This window comes from Ranitomeya variabilis, chromosome 6 (assembly GCF_051348905.1).
Source record: "Ranitomeya variabilis isolate aRanVar5 chromosome 6, aRanVar5.hap1, whole genome shotgun sequence".
Taxonomy (NCBI): Eukaryota; Metazoa; Chordata; class Amphibia; order Anura; family Dendrobatidae; genus Ranitomeya; species Ranitomeya variabilis.
The window spans coordinates 443,504,872-443,522,206 of NC_135237.1; the positions used below are offsets into that span (position 1 = coordinate 443,504,872).

At 42.4% G+C, this 17,335-nt stretch overlaps 1 protein-coding gene across 19 annotated transcripts in view; it reads left to right on the top strand.

Moving 5' to 3' along the window:
- The window catches only part of DTNA (dystrobrevin alpha), a 354,562-nt gene that overhangs the window by 209,881 nt on the left and 127,346 nt on the right, over window positions 1-17,335 (top strand). For all 19 annotated transcript variants that reach the window (XM_077270435.1, XM_077270433.1, XM_077270447.1 and 16 more), the window contains exon 4: window positions 15,360-15,573. In XM_077270435.1, the coding sequence (XP_077126550.1) occupies window positions 15,360-15,573 (214 nt within the window). The remainder of the gene's footprint in view (window positions 1-15,359; window positions 15,574-17,335) is intronic.

Below are 17,335 nucleotides of genomic sequence, written 5' to 3' on the forward strand. Positions count from 1 at the left end.
ATGGCGGCCTCCCATGATGGCCCGGGGCCCCGTACGGCCTTTCTTAACAGGAATGAAAAAGTTTATTTTTATCATCTAAATTTTGATAACTTCTGAACAGGCCGCTATAACCGGCAGACTGTAAGGACGTTATTTGGCCATGAACTGCCATAGCAAACATCAGGACCACACGATCAAGATCTTATGGTGTCAATGGGGTTTAAGAGGAAGCCCCCTCACTCTATCAACCATCTAGATGCCATCTAGTCATTGTTGACAGCAGCAATTAAGGGGTTAAATTACCATAATCGATGCCAACATGGATCGTTGCTAATGCAGCAAGTTGTCAGCCATAGTGTATAGCCGACATCTGCTGGATTGTCACATGTATGGGTACGCTATTCTCTTATATCTCAGGTCAGTGGAAAGACGTATTGGTGGTCACTAAGGGGTTAATTAGTCCTCTGAAACAGAAACAGCTACAGTTGAAACCAGAAGTTTACATACACTATAAAAAGACACGTGTGCAGGTTTTTCTCAATATCTGACATGAAATGCCTTAAAACATTCTCGCTCTCATTATTCTGGCATTTGGAAAATATTAATAATTATAGTAATCCTAATTGACCTAAAACGGGAAAGGTTTATTCTGATTTCATGTCAGATGCTGAGAAACATGCATATGTGTCTTTGTATATAGTGTATGTAAACTTCTGGTTTCAACTCTATGTAGGAGGCTTAAAACTGGGTGTGGATTGGCCAAACTCTGCTACAAAGGTGAGGTTGTGGAAGACAGTTTAAGGTCACAGGTCATGCATGCACCATAGCAAGACTGATTAAAGCAACAAAACACAAGTTATTTATACTGCATCAACAAGGTCTCTCCCAGGAAAAGATTTCAAAGCAGAGTTTAATAATGTGCTGTTATAGTCCCATGTTACAGTAGATTACTGGGGGTCGGGGTCATTGGAGCGGGGTCACTGGAGGCATGGGTCGCTGCTTCAGGAGGACAGTGACAGAAGTGGGACAATGCTGCAGGCCTCAGGCTGGGAGGAGAGGGTGTCCTGACGCTGCAAGTCTGTGGTCCCTGAGCTCTCTTCTAAGATGTCTGCGCTGGGTGGCGTCCCCTACTCATTGATTTCCCTGCGGTGAACTTCCGGAAAATGGTCGACAGAGATTGAGATCTTGGGACGAGACCTTCGCATTATAAAGCGCGCCTCCATTTTGCTCCGAAATTTGGGGTAAAAAAAAAGTGTCTTATAATCTGAAAAATACAATAGTTTGTTTTACTTTTCAAATTTTTTTTAAAAGCATTGTTACTTTTGCAGCATTTTTTCGAAATACTCCTCATCAGGAGATTGCAATGACACTTCTATACACAGCTGATAACACAGGATTCACTGCTCTCAATTGGTGATGTCACAGCTGACCCTGCGCCCAAATTTCACGCTAGCCACATTTGTTTCTTTAGTCTCTGTCTAAAAAAAAAGTACCAGTGATCAATGTGAAAATTGCTATGTTGTTTTTAACACAAATTGGGATTTATGAAAAAAATGCCCCAAAATTATATATTTAACAACACAAAGTTAAAGGGAACCAGTCAGCTGATACATGCTGCCCGCTGTTTCAGAGACAAACCTATGTGGCGTTAATCACACAGCCAGTGGTTGATGCATGCTGCCTAAGGTTTGGGCAGCATGTATCACTGGGCAGGTTCCCTCTAAACAATAGGTCATTTTCTATTTATTGCTTCCCTTTAAGTACAGGTGCTCATATAAACTCCCAACAGGATGTAATTTTGAAGCCAAACGAGAAATGGTCCCACTTTTATTTCCAAACAGTTAATGAAAGCGCTTTCCATCTGTGTATTTATATTGGCACCTGTCGGATTTCAGAAGTGTGGGAGTCCCGAGTGATTCTTACAGCTCAGCAAGAAACAGCTTTCTGCAGCGGCAAAAGGGAAATCCGGCGATGTCACAACGGAATAGTCATTAGCAGTCCTAGCCTAAATCCTGCCTTTCATTGGTAATGGCGTATTGTGCAGCCTGGGTAGAATAACAATACTCTTCCATTCTTGAGTTTTACAGTCTGTATTCGGTATGGAGATTGCATATCGCTCTGTACGGTGATTTTGAGCTTGCTCTACATAAGAGGAAACATTCCTGGATTTGTTTAGTGCATCAAAATATCTAACCAAGCTGTGAAGGAAAGTATAAAGACTGAAGCTGGAAAGTAACAATGGAGCAAGACCGCAAGAAATAACCAAGTGTTTAGCAAGGCAGATGGCGTCTGTTACAGTACCTTATTGCAATAAAAGGGATAAGGTGTGAATGAATTCTACGAAGGCTTATCAATATTAACAATAACAAACTATAATATTGAGGTCTTATGGACATTACTGTTTGATAGCTGTGAGCAACATCTAGATCAGTGACCCCAAAGGCCAGTCTTCATGGCCCCATCCAGTTATCCATGTTATCAGGATTTCCTTAGCATTGCACACTGTATGTGTGTGTGTGAACTGATAGTCCGTTCATTAATAAACTGCATAAAACGAGCACCAAATAAAAAAAAGAGCAATCATTTTATAAGGAATTATTGTGGATATGATGATCATGCACAAATAAATAGCCAAAATCCCTATGATCAACTTCAGTTTCCATCTACGACTAGATTATATTTTTCTTTTTTTAAATATCCAATATATGAAGAATTTGTATACAGTGCCTTACGAAACTATTCATCCCCTTGTCATTTTTCGTGTTTTGCTCACAACCTAGAATTTCACAGTTTTTTTTTTTTTTGAGAGTTTGCAAAGAACATGCTTTAAACATTTGGTTTTCTTTTTATTGTTAAACAAACAACAAATAGGACAAAGTAACGGAAAACCTAAGTGTGTAGAACTATTCACCACCCCCTAAAGTTTGTACTTTGTAGAGCCTCCTTTTGTGTCAATTACAGCCAGGTGTCTGGGGCCCACCAGGGGAATGGACTCTAGGGGCCCACCCTACAGCTATATGCAAATATCTGTCATTATAGCGGAGCATCAGCTGTAAAACACAGGCGGCTGCTGCTTCTGTGCGCCCCCCATAACTGGGATGTATAATCATGATAGTTTACATTAATGGGGTTCTTGGTTAAAACAAGTTATCACCGATCCATGGGCTCCACAGGATAGGTGATCGCTTAGGTCTGACCATTAGAAACTGCACCGATTGGAAGAATGGGGAAGTTTTATCCCTGACAGGACACTTTTATCCCTATTTTAAAATGCAGCGGCAGGTGGGATGTCTGACCTCAGCTCCATGCATTCTCTTTGGGGCTTCCAGAAAAAAACAAGTGCAGCCACCGAGGGAATGAATGGATCAGTGATCTGGTCGGACATGCCACTCCAGTCTAATGGGGGATAAAAAGTTCCACATTTTGCTGAATGGATCCAAGCAGTCAGGCCCCCACCAATCAATACGTTATCACTTATCCTGTGGAGAGGTGATTACTTTTTTCCGCTAGGTACTCTGGTTTCCTCCCACATTTACAAAGACATACTGGTAGGAAATCTAGATTGTGAGCCCCATCGGGGACAGTGGCAATAATGTCTGTAAAGCGCTGTGAAATTAATAGTGCTATATAAATGAGTAAAAATAAATAAAAATAAATGTTACCAGCATATAGGGACCAAATGATACCACATACAAGGAGAAATACTGCCACACGGTGACCAGACCACAAATTACCAACACAGTGCCCGAATACTACAATATTGATTATGAATACAAACCACAATACTAACAATACTGTTATTACCACCAGTGACAATATACACAGTACCTCTGTATATAGTGTTAGTGTACAGGTAATACAGTGATCACAGGTGACATTATACACAGGAGCTCTGTATATAGTGTCAGTGTACAGGTAATACAGTGATCACAGGTGACATTATACACAGTACCTCTGTATATAGTGTTAGTGTACAGGTAATACAGTGATCACAGGTGACATTATACACAGGAGCTCTGTATATAGTGTCAGTGTACAGGTAATACAGTGACCACCAGTGACATTATACACAGGAGCTCTGTATATAGTGTCAGTGTACAGGTAATACAGTGACCACTGGTGACATACACAGGAGCTCTGTATATAGTGTCAGTGTACAGGTAATACAGTGATCACCAGTGACATTATACACAGGAGTTCTGTATATAGTGTACAGGTAATACAGTGATCACCAATGACATTATACACAGGAGCTCTGTGTATAGTGTACAGGTAATACAGTGATCACCAGTGACATACACAGGAGCTCTGTATACAGTGTCAGTGTACAGGGTAATACAGTGATCACCAATTACATACACAGGAGCTCTCTATATAGTGTACAGGTAATACAGTGATCACCAGTGACATTATACACAGGAGCTCTGTATATAGTGTCAGTGTACAGGTAATACAGGGATCACCAGTGACATTATACACAGGAGCTCTGTATATGGTGTATAGTGTACAGGTAATACAGGGATCACCAGTGACATTATACATGAGCTCTGTATATAGTGTCAGTGTACACATAATACAGTGATCACCAGTTACAATATACAAAGGAGCTCTGTATATAGTATATAGTGTAAGTGTACAAGCAACACACTGACTCACCGGTGACATCTGTAGTTGAAGTCTTTTTTCTTCATCCAGTGCAGACTGCCATTACTTCTTCCATTAAAGACTCGTCTCTGCAGAAAATAAGTTAGCTATAGCTGATCGCTTCCAGAGCACATTCCCCACTATTTTCCTCGACTTCTATACTATGTCAGACGAAGAAAAAAATGACATAGTGCCACCCTGCACAGTAGCAGGACCCCCTTTTGTTCTCCCCATAGAAGACAGTAAGCTCAAAAGTAAATTACAGCAGTAATAATGTCCCCTGATTGGCCCCTACAGTAATTGTCCCCACTTGCCACCATAAACCATTAATGTATGTTCCTCATCCTGACCTCAATACAGTAATTGTCACCCCTTTATTTAATAAGATGCCAGATCCTTTGCCCCTTTATTTAATGTCTCCATCTTGGACCCCAATGTCCACCTTAATAAGGTCCCTATCCTGGGCCCCTTCCAGTAATAAATGTCCTCACCCTGGGCCCCTTTATTTAATGTACCCTCCCTGAGCCCCTATGTCCGTCCCTGTTGCCACTACCTTGCCCAACTACAGAGGGGGGATTCTTCTCACCTTCTTGCGCTCCCCGGAATCCTCTTGTGGCTTCATATTCGGCGTGGTCGTTACAATGACTGCCGACTACAGCTGTGACAGGGCGCTCTGCTCTGTGACACCCCGCGCGCTGTCGTCACATAGCAGTAACATTGAAAGGCCGCCAGCATATTAAAGGCTGCAGGAGTCATTTAACAAAACTGCTATGTGACTTCAACACATGACCTGTCACAGAGCAGAGCACCCTGTCACAGCTGCAGCCGGCATTCATCTTGACGTACGTTGTCACCAGGGCGGCTCCAGGTTTTCATGGGCCTCGGGCGATGAGTATCAGTGGGCCCCTTTACCACATGCCACAATTCCTGATGCACAGATAAAAAACAGATATAGTACAACATATAGGCACCACTCATTGCGCAATACAGTATTATGGTCAACACATAGTCCGTCATACAGTATTATGGGCACCTCATAGTCCTCCATACAGTATTATGGGAACCACATAGTGCTCCATACAGTATTACGGGCACCTCATAGTGCGCCATACAGTATTATGGTCAACACAGTGCTCCATACAGTATTACGGGCACCTCAGAGTCCTCCATACAGTATTATGGGCAACCACATAGTGCTCCATACTGTATTACGGGCACCCCATATAATGCTCCTCCATACAGTATTATGAGCACCTCATAGTCCTCCATACAGTATTATAGCCAACCACATAGTCCTCCATAAAGTATTATGGGGCCCAAATAATGCTCCTCAATACAGCACATCATGGACCCCGTTCCTCCACACAGTATTATGGGACCCTGCTCCTCCATACAGTATTATGCATCCCCGCTCCTCCATACAGTATTATGGGACCTTGTTCCACCATACAGTATTATGGGACCCTGCTCCTCCATACAGTATTATGCATCCCCGCTCCTCCACACAGTATTATGCCCCCCCTCTGCCCCTCCATACAGTATTATGGGACCCTGCTCCTCCATACAGTATTATGCCCCCCTCCGCTCCTCCATACAGTATTATGGGACCCCGCTTCTCCATACAGTATTATGCATCCCCGCTCCTCCATACAGTATTATGGGACCTCGTTCCTCCACACAGTATTATGCCCCCCCCACTCTGCTCCTTCATACAGTATTACGCCCCCCCGGCTCCTCCATACAGTATTATGAGACCCCGCTCCTCCATACAGTATTATGCCCTCCGCCCTTCCATACAGTATTATGCCCCCCCACCCCTCCACACAGTATTATGCCCCCCGCTCCTCCATACAGCATTATGGCCCCCCCCCCCCCGCACCTTCAAACAGTATTATGCCCCCCCACTCCTCCATAATACAGTATCATGGGAGCCCGATCCTCCACACAGTATCATGGGACCCCCGCTCCCCCATACATTATTATGCCTCCCGCTCCTCCACACAGTGTTATGGGCCCCCGCTCCTCCACACAGTATTATGGGCCCCCCGCTCCTCCACACAGTATTATGGGCCCCCTGCTCCTCCACACAGTATTATGGGCCCCCCGCTCCTCCACACAGTATTACACCCCCCCCCCCCCAGCTCCTCCACACAGTATTATGCCCCCCGGCTCCTCCACACAGTATTATGCCCCCCCCAGCTCCTCCACACAGTATTATGCCCTCAGGTCCTCCTTTCAGTATTATGGGACCCCACTCCTCCACACAGCATTATGCCCCCCCGCACCTCCATACATTACTATGAGCCCCATAGAAAAAAACATTAGAAAAAGTAAAATCCTCACCTCTCCTCGTTCCGGCGGCAGCTGCAGTGTCTTCAGCGTCTCTCCGGGTCTGCAACGCTCAGGACAGAGAGGCTGAGCGCACCGTGATGACGTCATCGCACCCTCTGCCCTGAGACGTTGCAGAGTCAGAGGGCGCTGAAGACGTCTGCAGCTGCAGCCGGAACGAGGAGAGGCGAGTATTAGAAGGGGGGCCCAATGCCAGCGCTTACTTGAGTTCATCGGCCCTGGTCGTGGCGGCGGTCGGCGCTGCCTGAAGATATAAAGGGCCAGCGTCCTTTTTTTTTTCCTCCTCCTTCTCCGCCTCTCTGGGGCGGGGCCCACCGGGCATTTCACCGGTGTCGCGGTGGGCCAGTCAGACCCTGATTACAGCTGCAAGTCGCTTTGGATAAGTGTTTATGAGTTTTACACATTTTGCCACTGGGATTATTGCTATTCCTCAAGGCAAAACTGCTCCAGCTTCTTCAAGTTAGGTTTCCTCTGGTGAGCAGCAATCTTCAAGTCTAACCACAGATTCTCAATTGTATTAAGGTCCGGGCTTTGACTAGGCCACTCCAAAACATTTAAGGCTACTTTCACACTTGCATTGTGTGACAGACGTCGCAATGCGTCGTTATGTAGAAAAAAAACGCATCCTGCAAAGTTGCCCACAGGTTTTTCTCCATAGACTTACATTAGCGACGCATTGCGATGGATTGCCACACGTCGCTCAGAATGGGCAGCGGATGCGTTGTAAAACTGCATCCGCTGCCCACGTTGTGCTACATTAACACACCGTCGGTATGTCGGGCCGACGGTTTGCGACGGCCCGTACCGACGGACTAGTGTGAAAGTAGCCTAAGCGTTTCCCCTTAACCCCTTCATGAGGAAGGTATTTTCATTTTTGCGTTTTCGTTTTTCGCTCCCCTTCTTCCTAGTACTATAACTTTTTTATTTGTCAGTCAATATGGCTATGTGAGGGCTTATTTTTTGCGGGACATGTTGTACTTTTGAATGACACTGTTGGTTTTAGCATATTTTGTACTGGAAAATGGGAAACAAAAGAAGTGCAATTCCACAATTGTTTTTTGTTTTGCTTTTTTACTATGTTCACTAAATGCTAGAATTGACCTGCGATTATGATTCTCCATGTCATTTTGAGTTCATAGACACCAATCATGTCTAGATTCTTTTTTATCTATGCGGTGAAAAAAAATTTAAACGTTTGTTAAAAAAAAAAATTGCGCCATTTTCCAATACCTGTAGCGTCTCCATTTTCCATGATCTCGGGTTGGGTGAGGGCTTATTTTTTGCGTGCTGAGCTAACGTTTTTAAAGATACAATTTTGGTGCAGCTACAATCTTTTGATCGCCCGTTATTGCATTTTAATGCAATGTTGCGGCGACCAAAAAACTTAATTCTAGCATGTTGACCTTTTTTCTCATTACGCCGTTTAGCGATCAGGTTAATTCTTTTTTTTATATTGATAGATCCGGCGATTCTAAGTGCGGCGATACCAAATAAGTTTTTCTATTTTATTGTTTTATTTTGAATTTGGCAAAAGGGGGGTGATTTGAACTTTTAGTTTTTATTTTTTTATATATATTTTTAAAAACTTTTTTTTTTAGTTTTGCAATGCTTCAGTAGTCTCCATGGGAGACTAGAAGCTGCCATAATCCGATTGCCTCTGCTACATATAGGCAATGATCAGATAGCCTGTATGTAGCAAAATTGCTTACTTGCTATGAGTGCCGACCACCAGGCGGCACTCATAGTAATCCTGCAGTGACAACCATAGAGGTCTACTGGAGACCTCTGGTTGTCATGCCAATCCATCGGCGACACGCGATCATGTGATACGGGCGCCGATGGGGAGTTTGACAGTATCATTTAATGGGTTAACAGCTGCGGGTGGAATGCAATTCCTCCCGCGGCTGTTAGTGGCACATGTCATCTATTCAAAACAGCTGACGTGCCGGAAAAGATGTGGGTTCACCACCGGAGCCCACATCAAAGGGAGGTTAAACAACCCGGCAACAATAGGAGATTTTTCCTATTGGTTCATTTTGATCACTGTGATAGACGCTATCACAGTGATTAAAATAAAAAAAAAATGTGAATCAACCCCCCCTTTATCAACCATTTAGTTAGGTAAAAATAATAAAATGAAAAAAAAAAATGTATTGTTTTCCATTAGGGTTAGAGTTTGTGTTGGGGTTAGGTTTGGGATTAGGGTTAAGGGTTGTTGGGGTTAGGGCGGTGTTAGAATTGGAGGGTTCCACTGTTTAGGTAGTTCAGGGGGTCTCCACCGCGACATGGCGCCTGCCGTTTATTCCAGCCAATTTTGCTCCCTTCCTTCTGAGCCCTGCCATGCGCCCAAACAGTGGCTTTCCCCCCACATACGGGATATCGGCGTAATCAGGAGAAATTGCACAACAAATTTTGTGGTCCATTTTCTCCTGATACCCTTGTGAAAATAAATAAGTTTGCTTCCAAAGTCAATTTTTTATGAAAAAAGTAAAATGTTCATTTTTTCCTTCCACATTGCTTTAGTTCTCTTGAAGCACCTACAGAGTTAATATAATAAACTTCTTGAATGTGGTTTTGCGCACCTTGAGGGGCCAAAATTGGCTCTTTCGGTAAGGTATTAAAAAAAAAAAAAGTAAATATCTCAAACACAACAGACACAAGGACGTACTGGAGGGTGAACCATCATGGAAGCCCCCATAAGTGATATTGCACTGATCATATCAATGGGACAATATATAAGAAATGCATCTACCCAATAAATATAGTAACAGAAAATAAGTTGTGCAGAATGAAGAATGCATAAAATGTAAGCAGGAGAGTGAAAGCAATAAAGATACCCTGATCAGAGTACATGTAATAGTAGCATTAGAGTAGGAACAGCTCACCCATCAAACACACATTTATGTTTTTTACCTATATTCAATAAAAGTTCATTTTTACTCAACTATTTTGGTCCTTGCAAGTTTTTTCATACAAAGTAATGGAAAATCAGGAAAAAATGTCAATTCATCCTGCAACACAAAAGTCCCCGTGTGGATAAATTGATGGGAAAAATAAAAAAGTTATGATTTTTTTAAAGAATCTGTGGAAACGAAAACAAAAATTGACCATAGTGGAAAGTACTATGTTAAACGCAACACAAAATTGCTACCAGAAGAATATACATCTGATCCATAGATTCACAGCATGGACATGTGCATAAACCTTTGAAGGGCTGGTTTGGTCACAAGTTATTGGTGTCCTATCATTAGAATAAAGCTGTTCTGCAGACCCCAGCAGTGTCCGCTACATGTTGAGCAGAGCTACACAGTGCAACGCCATCTAGTGTGTTTACATCCAGATGTCAGATGCCCTTAAATATAGGTCATCAATATCTTGTTACAGGAAAACTGCTTTAATCTCAAAATATGGATTTGCTGAGATAAATAAATGGTAAATATCACATGGGGGAAAGCCGTGGGATTGGCCGGAGTGTAGTGGTAAATCGTTCAGTAGATCAGTGCCCACACTTGGGCTATTTTATTATTTTGCTGTTAGTTAGACATGTTTCATATTCTAGGAAGGTCTATTAGAAACGTGTAAGGGTGAATGGAGAAACACGTAAGTAATAGAATCAAGTATAACTACGAACTGTACTTTAGTCAATTTGTACCAGTACATTGTAGGGGTAGGAGAAAGAGATGACAAGACATGGGGGGTACTTAATTAAGGCAACAGCAGCTGTTACGATGTACTTCAATTGCAGCTTCCAGCTGATAATGACCCAACTAGCCAACTAATTCTTGGTAGAATAGAAATAATAGATTTAACTTTTCAAATAGATTTTCTATATTCTACCTCCTACAAAGCTTTCTGTCATACAGGCTAATTAGCAAACGACTCCTTTAATTCATATACTCGAGATGTAAGTTTTATAAAAATACACTAATAGCACCCATTGGTCCTAAATATTATAATACTATATTTTATTTATCATGTCACGAACACCTATGTAATTCTTAAGCCATTGGCATTTCAAATAACATTAAAGGAGGCGCTGTCACTACCTCTGACCTCTGTTTTAGAACATATCTCTATCCGTTGTAAAATAAAAGTTCTGCGGCATTTTCTGAATTGCAGTGTCCTGTATCATTCCTCCTAGAAATGTATGAATAAATGGACCCCCAAAAAAGTGTTGCCATTCTCTTTGTCAATCTGTCATGTCCGTACAGTCTCACACTATACCGTGTGCTGGCAGCATGCTGGCAATCGGGACGTACTTTTATCCTGATAATGTAAGTGCATTAGCACCTGACGGCCGACGACACTAAACAACCACCAGGTACTCGTTTGCTGATCAGTGGCCGCTTAATCACTTCTCGACATTTGACGTCCTGGTACGTCATATGTTGTTTCCTCGCATTATTGTCAACAGATGATAGCTATTATTCAGCCATCATCTGCCTCTAATAGTGAAGGGAGCTGATCTCTACTCACTGCTTTTAACTTTGGAAATTCTGCTGTTGATATTGTCACACCATAATATAACCATCCCCCCAAAACGCAACTTCTGGGTGTCAATGGTTTACCATGGTGGCCGAGGGTTTGCTGTGCCTGTCATGGTGGCACTTACATTAAAGGGACTCTGTCAGCTCAGAATGAATGTTCAAGCCAAGTCCCGCCGGTCGGTGCTTCATGTCGGGGCCAGTCATTTAAATTCACCTTCCAACCTGCAAGTTTTCCCTTATTCTCCAACCCCCTCTTCTTTTATTGACAGCTCTGGCTCAATAGAGTCAGAGAAGGGTGGAGATAGATGAAGAAGACCTTCTCGATAATTTATAATCCGGACATTTCTGCCAGAAATACGCATGCGGGGGTTTTTTTTGCGGTTTTTGTATGGTTTTTTTACGCGTTTTTGTGCATTTTTTTTGCGGATTTTATGCGGATTTTTTGCGTTTTTTTCCGGACACTCCAATTTAATGGGAAATTCGCAAAAAATCGACAAAAATAATGAACATGTTGCTTCTTTTTCCGGAATGCGTTTTTTTTTGCGGAAAAAAAAAACGCAACATGTGCACAAAAAATGCTTAATGCATTCTAAATGATAGGATGCATAATGTATGTGTTTTTTATGCGTTATTATAGCGTTTTTATCGGGAAAATCCGCAAAAAAACCCGCAAAAATTCCTGAAGAAATCCTGACGTGTGCACATACCCTAAAGGTGGCTTTACATGACCAGATTTGGCAACATTCAACGACCACCAATTGCTTACTATTTCCTGAATGGCAGTCGTTTAATAGCCTTGTTACAGACAGACCACATTTAGTGATGTGCTCTCTAATGATATGTGATAGATTGTTCAATGCGCGTACACTTTCATTATTCTCGGCAGTGTGAGTCCTGTTTACACAAGATGATTCATTGCCAAGAATGATTCTTTTGTGAAAATCAAAAGATAATTTCACCTGATAAACAAATTGTCTCTTCAGAGAGGAAGAGGACTAGAACTCTAGTGCCACCTATAGCAAGTTGTCATCCTAAAAGTCAGTTTTACTCTCTAGCGAGCCTGGTCACATAAATTAGGATAAAAGCCAAAATCAAAATCTCAATTTGAAGACAATGTATTTCGGGGTACTGCCCCTGGTCAGTGCAAAGTGTGACACCTGGATTGGCTGGGTGAGTGGCGTCTGAGCAGGATCCAAGGGGTAACATTTCTCCTTGTGGAGAGTGACATGTCAAGCCTGACATGCCAAGGTGAGGAGACTTTTAAGCCACAATGCTCCTGTGGGAAATATGGAAATTGTCTCTTTAGAGAGGAAGAGGACTAGAACTCTAGTGCCATCTATAGGAAGTAGCAATCCTAAAAGTCAATTTTGACTCTCTATTGAGCCGTGTCACATAACTTTCATTATTATTTTCATTATCATTCATGATAATCTTGCTGTGTAAATGCACTTTTAGAAAACCAGCTTTGAGTTGGACAATATGGGTCCTACAGGTAGATATCAACCAAAAGCATACTTTCAAACGTACACAAGAATGGTAAAGAAGGGGAATAAATGACTATTTCACACTAGCCAGCAATGATCCCAGATCTCAATCCAATTAAATATACTTAAAAAAAAGATTAAATCTGCTTTCAGGAAATGAACTGCTGAGAAAATGATAGTGGTAGAAACAACCAGCAGAAAAGTGCAAGAAGCTCACAGGTGGCTAAATAAAACATGTCAAGGTTGTCATTGTTGTCATTGTTGCCAAAGGTTGGGCAAACAAGCAGGTTACTGGGATGCATCAGGCAAACAAGGACAAAGTGGAAGTAACCACTTGACTATTTATTCTCCTGGAGTGAATATAGGAAAGTGGTGATTTGAGCAAAGAGAAGTTCAGGGATAACAGGGTAATTACAGAGTACAATATTCATTATACAATAATAATAAAAAGTCCTGGGAAGAAAGGGGGGGGGGGAAAATGGGAGCGCTATCTAAGTGTAATATTAAAAGTGTAACATCAAAGTGGGTTGTGAGCGATTACACTCCCCTCATGGAGTTGTGCAAGCAGGCACAACTCTGAAAGCAACATGTCTCCAATATGGATCCTGGATGGTGGTTTGCTGCCAGCGAAGTTGCCGTGGACAATTTCTGGGAATGGGTCCAACATGAGGGGTAAAGCAGAAAACACAAGACCAGGCTGTAAGGCGCTTCCACTCAGATGCTTCAAGGATCCCGGGGAATGGATGGAAATTTTTAATTTTAAAAAACTAGCAGAGTGTTGCTAGATGACTTATGACAAATTTAAAAACTTAACAACACAAACACAACGCGTTTCAGCTGTCTAGCGTTCATCAGGTGTATACCCTGATGAAGGCTAGACAGCCGAAACGCATTGAGTTTGTTTTGTTAAGTTTTTAAGTCTAGCAACCCTTTGCTACTTTTCTAAAATTAAAAATTTCCACCCATCCATACCTCTGGATCCTCAATGCATCTGAGTGTAGGCACCTTATAGCCTGGTCTTCTGTCTCTTTGCTCATTATACAATAATATCACAGTTGTTGTCAACGCACTATAACTCTTTCAGAGAGATTTCACTGCATTACAAATATCTTGTTTCTTATGAGAGCAATGTCCACAGTCCTAAGGGTACCACTATAACAATCCCCTTTATATAGTTGACCCTAATGGGGGTCTCCGGTTCTTCCCGCTAGGATGCAAGTCCTTTTGATATAGTTAATCAATGCTCTCTGTGCCTTTTGCACTTTCGATGGTCCCAAACCAATCTGTTGTACTACCCCTGGCTGACTCCTGTAGTATATGTCCATGTCGGAAGTAACGGCCCGGCTCACTCACATCTCTCAATCACCCCAGTGGACATCCACTTCTGGATTGGAGTCTCCACTCGGTCTTCGGAGCTTGACCTACGACGGTTGTTTGGTGAGGCAGTAGAGATGAGAGCTGGGCCTCAAGTCTTGACACATGGTACCTGCGTCATGGATCTTGACCGACTTAGGGCTTGGTCTCAGGTTTTGACAGGTGCAGTCTAACTCACTGATCTTGACCAGTGCAGGGCTAGGCCTCAGATCTTGCCTGGCATGGTCTGACTCACGGGTCTTAACCGTCGTTGACTGAGTCCCTTTCACTGACGTCCCCAGGCCCATAATAGTGACTCAGCCGTGTCGTCCTACTCGGCTCACATCCTGCTAGTCTCACACATTAGCGCCATAATCTTTTCCTCCTTGTCAATCCAGTTTTTATACCTGCGTCACAGAAGTCACCTGATCCGGTGCTCACTTTTGGACCCGTCCTCCTTGCAACACTTCCCCTTTCTTTTCATTCTGCAGGGTTCTGTCTGAGCGGTACATGGCAGTCTCTAATCACAAATGGTGCACACTGCTGGGGAATCTCATCTTTCATTGGACACTTTCTTTCACAAATTATAGGGAAGGGTGCCTTTAATTCTGTTTATGCCTTTAACTTTGTTTCTTTTTTTTTCTTTCTTTTAAATAACCACATGTATGGTCAACATTTTTGCTTACTGCATTTGTATATGCTATTAAAATTTCTAATGCAAAAGCAGCAATGGAAAATATCCAGTTATCTTAGAAGATTTTGGCATATTTATAACAAATAAGAAAGGGTGCCAATAATGTTGATCACAACTGTGAGACAGATGTTTACATGCAGCAGCCAACAGAAAGGAATTGTTCTGACTAGGACTTAATGTGAACTTAACAAAGAATATGCTAATAATACAGATGTTCTTTTTATTCAAGAAATTCATATACGGTAATATTACATTTTTCACGAAAAAAATATTTTGAGCTGCAAGGAGATGCCTTGTCGGTGTATTACCGTACATATAATTGCAACAAGTGTCCTAAACTTTTCTAACTTACTGTGTATTTCCATTTAGTGCATCTTGTAGATATATGGAACATTATTGAAGCACTCCGGGAAAATTCACTTAACAATCTGGATCCTAATGTAGAACTGAACGTGGCACGTCTGGAAGCTGTTTTATCAACTATATTTTACCAGCTCAATAAGCGGATGCCTACAACTCACCAAATTAATGTAGAACAGTCGATCGGCTTGCTGTTAAACTTCTTGTTGGCAGCCTATGACCCGTAAGTATTTTTCTGCTGTATAAATATAGGGGATGTATAATAATCTGTGCATATGTGGGAGATCCTAAATGAATAGGGACCATTTGGTTTCAATTAAGAAAGTTATAAACTTAAAAACAACTTAGCAGTTCTTAGAAAAATGCAAGTGGCAGAAATGACATTTTAAGACATTTTTAATACAGAGAAGCAGATTTTACTTTCATTTTTCTTGAGTAATCACAAAATCTGGTGAGATTCTATTCTCTGGGAGATGTCATCCATCAGGGGTAAGGTGTGATTCTTTATAGCAGTGTTTCTCAACTTCAGTCCTCAAGAGCCACCAACAGGTCATGTTTTCAGGATTTCCTTAGTATTGCACAGGTGATAGAATTAATGCTTGAGCAGGTGATGAAATTCTCACCTTGAGCAGGTGATGAAATTCTCACCTGTGCAATACTAAGGAAATCCTGAAAAAGTGACCTGTTGGTGGGTCTTGAGGACTGGAGTTGAGAAACACTGCTATATAGCATCTGAGCTCAGATCTGCAGGATGTAGGGTGGACTCATCAATTTGACTGTTTTGTCAAGTCACCAGTCCATAGAATACAATGTTAGCAATGGATTCACCTATTTTTCTCAATATTTCCACTAAGCACATTAAGAAACACGGTAAATTATTTCACCAGTGAATCCCAATGTAATAGGAATCCGTGAAAGACAAGTTTACCTCCCCTACAGTCATGAGATGTCATACAAAGTATTACTTATTAATCGTGTAATAAAATCCCGTTTATTTTTATCAGGATCCTGTCAGCATCGGCGCACTGCCACGGCTGAACAGGGTGACTCACCCACACTGCAGGAGAGCCCGGGGTCAGATACCGTAGGGAAAGCTCAGGCAGACGGGACCTGAGCAGCGTGTGGAGTATGGCAGAGAACAGAAGGACCTATGATCATGTGACCACAGGGGGTGGGGCTTAGCGTCCTGCTGCTGAAGATGAGTGCAGGATTCTACAGGGACCCTGAAGTAGAGGAGAGGGGAACAGGCGGTGATCATACACGGAGATAGCAGCGCAGCACAGGAGGGACAGACAGAACTCTAAACAGGGACAGAACCAGATCAGAACCAGACAAGCATAAAGTAGCACAGGCACAAAGCACAGAGACAGGCACAACAGGGTCACGCACACTCAGCCAAGGGTCAGAGTATAAGCGACAAGGAATGAGCAAACAATGAGGCTATAAGAAGCCTCCCAGAATCACATAGTGAGGCGTCCAGATTAACCTCTGAACTGCCTAAACCCACAAACTATGCAGATCATGACAATTTTGCAGTCTAGCTAAAGGAAGAGAATATAGCTGCTTCTAAAGGGTTAATCTGCCGTAGGAGAGAACATAGCTGTGTCTAAAGAGTTAATTTGCTTATACAAGGGTTTCTTACTATATAGAGAGGCAGTACAGTACAAGCCACACAGAAAAAGGCTGTAAGATTTACATCTGCTGCTTCTATCCTTCTGTTGTTCCTTGATACATTCTTTCATTCGTTGTTATATAATAACATCCAGCATGAAGTAAGAGAGCGGCACAAATCTTTGCGTTGTTGCACACTCCCAGTCTCTCTCCACAGTCTGGACCACACACCAGTAAAACCTTTGAAGCATAAAGTCTCACAAAGCCATAAAAATAGGGTGAAAGTGGGGAGCCCAACTTCAGCTGACTTCTGTCTGTTTCTCTTAATGAGCCAGAGCTTTTACAGCGACATTGGAGAGGACAGTTTTTAATTT